This window comes from Mus pahari, chromosome 8, assembly GCF_900095145.1.
Source record: "Mus pahari chromosome 8, PAHARI_EIJ_v1.1, whole genome shotgun sequence".
Classification (NCBI taxonomy): Eukaryota; Metazoa; Chordata; class Mammalia; order Rodentia; family Muridae; genus Mus; species Mus pahari.
The window spans coordinates 20,455,051-20,465,944 of record NC_034597.1 but is presented as its reverse complement, the minus strand read 5'-3'; the positions used below and the strand labels follow the sequence as shown (position 1 = coordinate 20,465,944).

At 42.4% G+C, this 10,894-nt stretch overlaps 1 protein-coding gene across 2 annotated transcripts in view; it reads left to right on the top strand.

Annotated features, from left to right (window-relative positions):
• The window catches only part of Cacna2d3 (calcium voltage-gated channel auxiliary subunit alpha2delta 3), an 807,286-nt gene that overhangs the window by 579,178 nt on the left and 217,214 nt on the right, over positions 1-10,894 (top strand). Inside the window, exon 14 of one of the 2 annotated variants that reach the window (XM_021202917.2) lies at positions 9,668-9,685. The exons of the other annotated variant lie outside the window; for it this stretch is intronic. Coding sequence (XP_021058576.1) covers positions 9,668-9,685 — 18 coding nt within the window. The remainder of the gene's footprint in view (positions 1-9,667; positions 9,686-10,894) is intronic. 2 annotated transcript variants of the gene reach the window in all.

Genomic DNA, 10,894 nt, shown 5'->3' with positions numbered 1-10,894 from the left:
TCTCTCTCTCTCTCTCTCTCTATATATATATATATATATATATATATATATATATATATGCACAAAAGTCTTTCTGTCCATTTTTTAAACTTAAACATACTGCCAGAAAAAAGTAATTGCTATCTTTACCATAAACTAGATGATGAGAAATCATTATATTTGATTTGGTGATATAATACCCAAACTACAAAAAGGCAGGAAGTATTTGAAATAGAGATTATTTTCTCCATGAGTCTTTTCACCAGACATTGATACGCATCAAGAATAAGGGCAGAGTGAGGTGGAGGGTGGTGCTTAAAAAAAAAAAAAAAAAGAATAAGGGCAGAACTTGCAGAACTTTGAGTAATGTGAAAGCAGGATGTTTAGCTGTAGCTGTTTGTTTAAACCTGTTTCTGTTTTCACTTCTCCCTCTGAAGGGCTGTCTGTTTCACCCACTGTTTGCATGTTCTTCCTCTATTCTCCTTCGTCCTTCTGCAGGACAAGGCTTAGTTTGAAACAATGAGACTGGCTATAGAATGAGCCATATGATACCGACCTTAAGAACCTGGAGAGGAGCTCTAGAGTAGAGGGTGTAGTCCACTGTTAGAGAGATTTTCTCTCCCTGAGCAGCATCATGTAAGGACACAAACACCTTCCAGGCATTCAGGAAATGAAATGCCCCGTGTGTTTGAAAGGAAATTGCATGCATACTATTGGGTATCTTTTAAGGAAATCACCCTTGAATATAGTGGAGGCTGAACGGTTAATGAAAATATCTGGATGGCTCCCTTGATGTGCTCAAGGGAAATTTAGTTTGCTACAGTGTGCACCAGAGCAGGGGCCAGCTGCAAGGTTTCAGTGATAAAAGCTCAGCTTTCTCAGCGTGCCCCAGTGGCTCATGCCAAGCTATGGGCGTGGGACCCACTGACACTGCTAACTCTAGATTCTTCCTGTCACATGCCTGCCTGAGAGATACTCGTTTTACTATGGGGCCCATTTGATACACTCCCTCCCTAGCTGTTCATCGTTTCAGACTCTAACTGGGAAAGGAAAGGGATTCCAAGGGGCTGGAAGGGGCTATTATCCTATAAAAGCCTGGATCGCACTGTCACCTGATCCAATTGCTATGGCCAGAACCTAAGGAAAAGAACCAAGCTAACCAATGCCAATCTCGTCACTGTCAACCAAATGCTCAGAGAATGGAGGCGGTATGACAGGAGCTAGATGCTAAACACAATGTCCATCCTAAAAGTCACTCACTCCCTGATGTCCTTATTCATGTGTGATTGCTACGTTCCATACCCATATGCTATCAGGCATTGATGCTCTAGGATGCTATGGATGCCATGCCTGTGAGGTCATCTGACACAGTTGACCTCTCATACTCTAGGTTGACACCAACCCTGAAATGTTTAGATGCTACAATATCAAGGTGTAAGGCACACTGTCAAGAATAACTGTTATGGGCTCCTTGCCTTTGTAAAGATTCTGTGCATTATCCCATGGAGTCCTTACATGGGTTTCACAAAGAGTGTTATCACTGAAGTCTTAATGATGTACAATCTGGAGTACAGAGGTGACTATTTTCCAGGTCCTCATGTCTCAGAAGTGGTGGAGGTGGTGTTGGATAACTTGGTATATCAAACTCTATGCCCTACCCCTCTTCCTTCCTTCCTTTTCTCTGTTCTTCTATTCTTCCTTCCTTCCCTTTCCTTCCTCTCTCCCTCCCTTCCTTCCTTTTACCTTCCTTTCTCCATCCCTCCCTTCCTTCCTTTTCTCCTTTTTCCCTCCTTCCCTTCCTCCCTCTCTTTCTCCCTTCCTTTTCCTTCCTTTCTCCCTCCATCCATCTTCTACTTCCTTCCTTTTCTTTTTCTCCCCTTCCCCTTTTCCTTTAAATTGGAGAATTTCTGCCCCATTCTTTCATGTCTTCATCTCTCCTTTTTTTCTCCCTCCCTTAATTCCTCTTGTCTATCTTTCCTCCTTTTTCCCTTACCCTCCGCTGTCCTCTATCTTTTGACTTTTATTCTTGGTCAGTTTTCTATTTACTTTCTTTTCTTTCCATTCTCTGCCCTCCAATGACTATGCTAAATTCTTGCCCAGACCCAGGTCTATCCTCTAGAGCTACACTATTGAGCTAGATAGCTCTGGGCCCAGATAAGTCCTGAATTCTTATGTGGAGACTTAATAAACAACTTGGTGAGGGTACAGGAGGATTGCCTAATGCATTGCATGTTTACCAAGATGATGCAGGCTGATGGCATAGAAAGACACTCGAGAACATGTGGGCACACTTTTCAGAGGAGGAGCCATCAGAGAGTCGATGTGAATGGTGATGGTGAGTGAGGCTCCATGAGGAAGTCTGAGAACTGACAGGGGATGGAGGGCAAAGCCCCAACCCATAAGGGAAAGGACCGAATACAGGTTTGGTGTGATACCTATGAAACCCGAACGAAGCTGACAAGTAGCAGACTTACTTTTAGATTGTTCTGGATACAAAGTAAAGAATTGGGGGACCAGGATTTGGGCGTTCGATTACAACTGAGGAGCCCATATAAGCAGCACTAGTGAGGGGGCAGAAATGGATACAGGTTGACAAGAAGAACAAAACCAAAGCTCAGCTCTGCAGAGACCATTCCCCATTTACCCCAAGCTCAGCTCTGCAGAAATCATTCCCCACTTGTTCCCAGATGCAGCTTAGGAGGCCAAACCAATCTGCAGGCCTTCCTCTGCTATGCAGACAAGCTAAGAGCTTTATCCACATTGTCTAATATAAAGGAATGGATAATTTATAAATGCAAACATCCACACAGGGAGAAAACGAACACATTGACCCTTTGCAGCAAGCAGGGACTTATCGCTCATTCCTAAGACCTTAGGCAATGGGCCAATTTCACAAATGGAATCAACATATGTAGAACGGGCTTTGTAAAAGACAGATGGCAAGAAGACCCTTTGCTTCCCACTTCATCTTTAGGTATTGCCTAGTGACATGTGTTGTTTTGATCAATAGATCTTTACTGGTTTCTTGTTTTTGTTTTTGTTTTGAAATAAAAGAGACTACTCAACTCTGAAACGTCATTGAACTAGAGCAGTGGATGTCCCTGCAGTCACCCCCAAGAGGCTTGGTGTGAAACTCTGAGGTAGAAATGACTTGAAGGAGGAGAGTTGGAACAGAAGCACACCCATCTCCACAGGGCAGAAAGGCTCATTTAGAAGAACTTCCATATCATAGCATCAGGACTTGACCTCCCTATGGCCCTGTCTGCCTCACCTCTTGCTTCTCACCTCGGTGCACAGACATTCAGCAAGTAGACAGTCCCAAATGTCCAGATCTCCTCTGCCAGGCTTCACCTCTCAGGGGACCTTGTAGACTTAGCCATAGTGACCAAGGTCATCCCTGGGCTAGAACTTCATCTACCCAGCTGCCTACCCTCCTTGATGCTTCTGCAAGACCAAGGGATTTTAAATTCATATCAATGGTAGGTAAAACTGAGTCCCAGGAACCAGACATGGTGGTGTACACCTTTAATTACAGAACTCAGGAGGTAGAGGCAGATGGATCTCTGTGAGTCTGAGGTCAGCCTGGTCTAAATAGTGAGTTTCAGGACAGCTAGAGCTACATAGTGAGACCTTGTCTAATAATACCATTAGAAAATAAAATAAAAAGAAACACAAAAGCCAACCACTGAACTCAAGGGAGGTATTTTTCTCAAATGGTATTTCTTTACAGTCACAAACTTTCCAGGAAGTAGTGATACCATTTTAAAAATGTGTCTATTCCAAAAGCTTCAGAGACATTCCTAATATCCCTCCTTCCCCTTCAATGGCCATCCCTCATCTTGATTCTCACATCTCACAAACGGCTTCCTCTCCCAGAAGCATCCATGTCCAACTCTCTACCAGCTCCCCTTTCTATCGCTCAGCATCCACTTTACTGTCCTCCTCAGAACCCATCTGTCCGAAAGTTTTTATTGCTGTGATAAACACTGTAGTCAAAAGCATCTTGTAGGGAAAGAGTTTACTTTAGTTTATACATCGAGGTATCAGTCTGTCCTTTAGCAAAGTCAGGACAGGAGCACAAAGCAGGAACCTGGAGGCAGGAACTGAAGCAGAGGCCATGGAGGGATGCTGCTTACTGACTTACTCATTCATCAGCTTACTTTCATACAGAACCCAGGACCTCCCACTCAGAAGTAGTGCTGTCTCTGTGGTCTGGGTCTGCCAATATCAATCATTTACCAGGAGAGTGCCCCATAGACTTTCCAACTTTTTTTTTTCTAGCTTGTGTTGAGTTGACAAAACAAATAACCATGCAAAACAAAACAACAGCAACAACACAACAACAACTAGCCAGAATAGTTAGTGTCTTTGGTGTTACATGGCTATGTGACTTTGTAGTTTCATCTGTTTCTAAGTGTTATAACACAGATTGTCTAAATAAGGTTATGCGAGTTTTCAGTTAGTAAACAGAAGACAGGTGCTTTGAATAGTGGCTAGCATGTCACAGCTATAATAATCATATCATTATTGCTGTTCAGATCATCCTGTAATAAGCTACTATCCTCAAGAAAGGCTCGAACTATCATGTCTACCTTTATAAGAGTAGGATTGGACAAGTCCTTATAAAGGCACCAGCTAGAAAAGCCACATTTACCACATTTCTTTGACCACAGCTGAATTCATGTAACCACACCTATCTACTTAGGATCACAAAGTTTTTAACAATGTCTTGTTTAAAATTTGGAATTCTTTTGCTAAAAATGAAAGACAGAATGGTAGCCATTTCAACTGGCAGTGTGGATAATGCAATGTTCTAGATGATAAAAGGGTGGGGTATGAGAGGTTAGAAAGGTTTTCTTGAACCAATGACACGACTGTCAGTATATCAGATTTTTCTAAGACAGATGCTTACTCCAAACATATGCTTGTCCCAGATATGGAACCAATGACAGATCTTAGTAAGAATTTTACTAGAATCCAACTTGGAGAACCCATGAGTCTATTGGAGTTACTTGCAATATTATGGGTGACACAATGGGAGTCTCATCATCAAAAAGTACATCCCAACATGGGTGAAGACTCGCAAAAGCTTTATCCATGTATATATGTATGCATTCATGTATGTATGCAAATCTCTGTATGACTTGCAGGCAGCTTGATAGATCAGAGAGGTGGCTCCTCTCTCCATCAGCTGTTTACAAGTCCTATAGCTTTGTAGAGAAGACATGGGGATCTTGTTAATTTTATGAGCTTCCTAAGACTTTTGCGTTGTTTATTTCCAAGACCTCATGATTCTATCACCTCCCTCCTGAAGGAAATTTTCAGTCTGGAGGAGAATGCCATGAACAGGCTCAGGGGTATAGATTTGAGGAAGGGCTCTAGGATGAGGGAAGAGCATGTGTGTGAATGTCTGTGACAACAGAAGGCACATAATACCCATTATGCTGCACCAAATACACAACTATGTGCTGAAGAGTTTGGTGGACTCTGTTTAGGCTCTTCCATAAGGGATGAGGCCAAGAGTTATCATTTCCTGTTCCTCATATGACTATGTTCATGTGGCATGGTAGATGAAGTCTCCAAAGTGTTCAGGCAATTGAGTTTGTGAGCTAGTTCTTCTTAATCTTCACGAGGAAACTTCTATGAGCCAAATGGTTGTATCAGAGGAAAGGAGACAGGGATACTAGACTTAGAACATGAATAATTTTTTTTGACTGGGTAACCCTCCTAATTAACATCAGTTACTAACTTGACCTACCCTAGGGTTATCTGAGAAAGGAGTCTTGTTTGAGGTATTTCTCATATCAGAATGATCCATGGGAATGTCTATGGGGGACTTTCTTGATTGTTAATTGGCATAGAATAGGAGACTCAAACCCACTGTGGGTGGCGCCATTCCCCAGGCATGTAGCCCTGAACTGTCTAAGAAAACTAGATAAGTTGGACCCAGAATGAGCCAGCCAATAACATTCTTTCCTAGTTTCTGCTTCAAGTTCCTGCTTGAGTTCCTTTCTTGACTTCTATCAATGATGGACTCTAACCTATAAGTTGAAATAAACCTGTCCCTAAGTTGCTTTTGGTTAGGGCGTTTTGTCAGAGCAATACAGAACAGTTTGTACCTTGGTGAGGCACTTCACTATTCTTAGTACTGTATCTTTCCTAATCTGTGAAGGGAAACTGATATTAATATCTGACCCATATGAAGACAAAAAGAGATACAGCTGGAATTTAACCAAGCACCTGATCCCTGGAGACTATTGCAGGAACCATCCTGTCACTATAACTTCTTCTTTGTCCTCTTCTCCTTCATTCTCTCCTGACAGATCCAATCTAAGTCTTTCTGCGTCCCAGTCTGATGACTCATAGGAAGTTCTCCTTCCTGTGTCCAAACTCTACTGATAATGTGCAATCCAACAGCAAGCCACGGTCATCAAGGTGACTTTGTAGAAAACACACTCTGTGGTGTGGAAAGAGAGTCAAGTCTCTTCATGACCCTTAGAAAAACAGATACTTCCAGCTTTGCCTTAGTCATATTTGTGGGGAGGAAGACATGAATAGATGTGTATATATACCATATAAGACTCTAAGAGGTTTCTGTTTGTTCTAGAAGAAAATGTTTTTCTCTTGAAAGTCATCATTTTATTTATAAGCATATGGTAGTGCAAAGTGGAGATTTAGACAGTTCCCTTATTTTCCTTACCCTGGCTTTAACCATAGACTGTCTATTGATAAGGCTCTGGGTTTACAAGGAGAGTAGTAGTCACAGGGGCAAGAATGCCAGATGCAGACACAGGCTAAGTCTCATCTCTACCGTCTGGAGAGAACCTAGCATGGGAGAAAGGCTTAAAACAGAAAACCTATCTAGCAAGTATTAATTACTCAAAACTAAGAAGAAAAATGAAATGAGACCTTAAGAGCTCATCACATGGAGAACTATTTCTCAGATGTTAGCCTATAATATGGGTTGATTATAGACTATGATATTCTTTCCAGTGGACCTCAGACATCAGAGTCCTTTTCAACACTGCCTGAAGACAGTCCCTAACTAGGCAATTAGTGTTTTTCTTGAGTCAAACCTACTGGCCAGCCAAGATTTGGCTTCTCCTCCAACCATCTTCTGATCCCATCCACATTTTCTTTAATATATGAGCCCACTAGCTAAATACCAGAAAGCATGGACCTTAGATGTCCAGTAAGAAGGTAAAGCAGACCTAGGATTCCACTGATGTGACTCTTAGTCCTCAGCTCTGCATGTTACTTGTGAATGCTAGGTGACTGATGGTTGGGGGTGCCCACTTCCATGCTTAGCATCTGTGGCTACAGATGAGCTGATCTAAATCTGTCATGCTCTATTCTGAAGCTCCTTCCTGGGGTCCAACCTGCTTAGGGAATGGTAAGCTGTAATTTACGTTAGCCCAATGCTCCAATGGGAAAGCTGTTCTTTGTTCTTGTGAGTTATTTTTTGAGGAAAGCTTATGTTTTGTGGAGAGCTTGAGGCTAGTCTTAAATGGAGGACATCACCACAAAGGCCTACTCTCTTATTTTCCTTCCCAGCATTTCTTCTCATGTGCTTAAGTGGGCGCCTCTTTCAGAGCCTTGTTTCCTGTCTAAACCAGATGAACCTTCATGAAAAAAAAGAGCAGCTGCTGTCAATGGCCAGGAAACCCTGGATCTTTGTCATTCCCTCAGGCTTCTCTTCATCTAATGCCACAAATGCAAAGGATTTTTCTTTCACTCCATGGTGCTCATGTCCCAGTTTTTCCCCCCATTACATGAAAGCTATTTGATACTTATTTTATTTTATGTGGGCATAAGGGATGGGTAAGTGGGCCATCATATATGTTTGTGCATCAGAAGACAACTACTGAAAGTAGATTTTTTTTTTTGCTTCTACCAAGGGAGTCTAGGGATTGAACTCAGGTCATCAACCTTGGCAGCAGGCACCTTTACTGCTGAGCCATCTTGCCAGTCTGTCCTGATAACAGTTTTTTTTTTCCCCTAAACTTGGAGCTCTGTTTTCTTACAGCTGTGGCTTTACTGAGCAGGAAGGAATCACAAACACATATCTTCTTAAAACAGGGACCACAATTTGGAAGAAGAGGGGAAAGGGAGTGGTGGGGATTTCCTGGTATGCTTTTTATAAACATTGGCTTTTTCATTAGGGTGATATATGTCTCAAGTCCAAGTCATTTTCTTTGGCTTACTCCCTTCTACCAGCCATTGAGCATCATCTTCAGATAGAGCTTAGGGCTTGGGATGCAGGATAGTTAGGCGGGACTCCTGATCTTAGTGCACACAGAAGACGACCTTCCTCCCAAGGTGAAAAGAAGCATAGAAATAGAACACTAAGTAGAAGCTCTGGCTGGTGGGTCACATTGCATTATCTTGTATTTTTCCAACTTCTGGATTTAGTCTAGATGCTGGTGAGGGTCTACAGGCATGATTTAAAAGTCTCAAGAATCTTCATTCATTGTAGATTGAGACAGTATGACCTCCAGCTACAATTTATGAACCATGTAGCACCTCTACTGTCCATTTTATTTTCACGTGTAGGTTGGAAGTGCTTGGTGTTGGTTGGCTCATGAGATTTAATGGGATAATGTAGAGAAAGGGCTTAACTGTAGTGGCCAGTGAAAATTTCACCCTTGACAAATGTTAGTCTATGCGATGAAAAGTTGAGTCTTCCAGTGATATGATTCCTAGAAGGAGTATTGATTACAGAGACACTGTTAATCCCATCTCAGATTAGGAATATGCCTTTCAAAGCACTACATGTAAAATGACAGTCACAGTGCAGTGCCATGGAGCCAGGATTTCATCGTGGGACAATAGAAAATTATAGATCCTGCATTTAGTTCATCTTTTTCTGCATACCTACTAATTCCAGTTCCTTACTGGTACCATTGGCAAAGCTGTTGTGACTTATTTTATGGTTTGACTGATCATTCTCTAGTTGTTCAGGATATGTACACTTTATTTTACATGCACAAATCTGTTTTAATGCTCCTTTAACCACCAATAAAAAGAACAGTTAATATACTGCGAAGCAAGGAAAGTTTCCTTAAAAACAAACAATTCTGCCAATGCTGCCTTTATGGGTAGCAGGAGTTCTGTGGTTTGATGCTGTTGAGCTATGGCCTGGATAAGCCTTTGTGGTGGGTTCTCAAGTGTTATCCTCTACAAAGGGGTTACCCTGCACTTTAGAGTGTTTCCCATCATGCCTAGCCCTTACCTACTCGAGGTCAACAGTTCTTGTTCCTTGCTTTCTACTCCTCATAGTTATTACTGGGAAAGTCCTTCCCCTTGGTGAGAACTCCCAGCTTGTAGGGCCTGTGTGAGGAAGGAGCTGGGTATGGAGCTGTGTCCTTGGCCATTTGGACAGAAGCGCAGCAGGCCCAGCTCTGCAGGAGTTTGCTGCACTACAACTACTGGTTGTAGAGATTCCCAAACTGTTGCTGCAAACCGCCCAGAGTGTCTGTCTGCTGGTGTCCCAGATTCGCATAGTGTGTTGACTAGCCAGTGCTATGAATTACCCTTAAAACGTGACCCGAGATTGATTTGATTTTCTTCATTTTCCCCCTTGTTTTAGTTTTCGCAGTTGCTGTGGCAACACCATGATGTTTTGCAGTTAACTTTGTATATAACACTTTTTTTTTTCTTTTTGTTTGTCTTTTTCCTGGTTTCTCAGCTCCCTCAGGCTCAAAAGGTAATCTCTTTTCTGTCCCATCTGAGTCATTGCCACAACTCCCAGTCATGCATGCTCATGGTGCTGTGCATTTGACTCTGTTCATGACCAGTGAAAGGGTTTCCTCCCGCAACTTCACAAACCAAAAATTGGATGCAAACTCAGAGACCCTTAGACTGTGTTTGCCATGCCCCTCACCCCTGCCACATTAGCCCTATCCAAGAACCCTCTCATGACCAGGGCTTAAAGAGTAAATCTCTACCTGAGCATTTTCGTAAGAGTTGCCAAATAATATACAGGTCAAGAGTAAGTTTGGTGCAATCTTTCAAAGACAGCCTTCTAGACTTTCCCAGGGAATCTCCTAGGGAGAAAGACGGAGCAGACGCTTTGTCAGTTTAGTAAGCATGTTTAAATTCTGGACCACTGATTGGACTCTCTGAAATTCCCACACGTTTCATTAATTGCAAAAGTAGTTTCTGGGCCCTGAGAAATCACTCAGAGGTTAAAAGCACTGGCTGCCCTTCCAGAGGACCCAGGATTAATTCCCAGAACTTACATGGAGGCTAATAGCCATCTGTAACTACAGTTCCAGGAGGTGTGATACCCTCTTCTGGCTACCTCTGGCACTGCATGCATACAGCACAGGACCAACACTCACATAAGCAAGACACTCAGATGCAGAAAAAAAAATTCAAAATAAGTTTTCTTGTCTTTCTTTCATCTATGGCCTGTAATATCCAGAGAACAATAGAACACACCAAGGGCCAGACCCTTTCACTGGTCTTCATTGTGTATCTGAGATGATCTCTGCCCACCATCTAGAATGTTCTCTGTCCAAAAAGATTCCATATGTTTCAGTGATGGCTTTGCCTTGTTGTCCTCTTGGCATGCTGTTGTATCCTAAGGACAGTTAATGGTATTTAAAAAAGAAATGTCCCGCCATGCCCGCTGCATTATTCTCATGTATTCCACAAACATCAGCAAGCGTTCCGGAAGACACAACAGTTTCTGGAGACCAGATGTGGGCTACTTTCATTTCAAGAGTTAAGGTATGGTCCCTGCATGCGATTGAGGCAGCATCTTGAGAAGTCTGCGTCAGAACAGGATGCTTCCAGTCTTCCTCATCAAGAGGGTACACAGTTGTTGTACAAAAGACAGCCTGTTCAGACCATATGGATGACCAGAGGCCTAGAAATCATTACACAATTACTCAGATATGTTTGAGATATC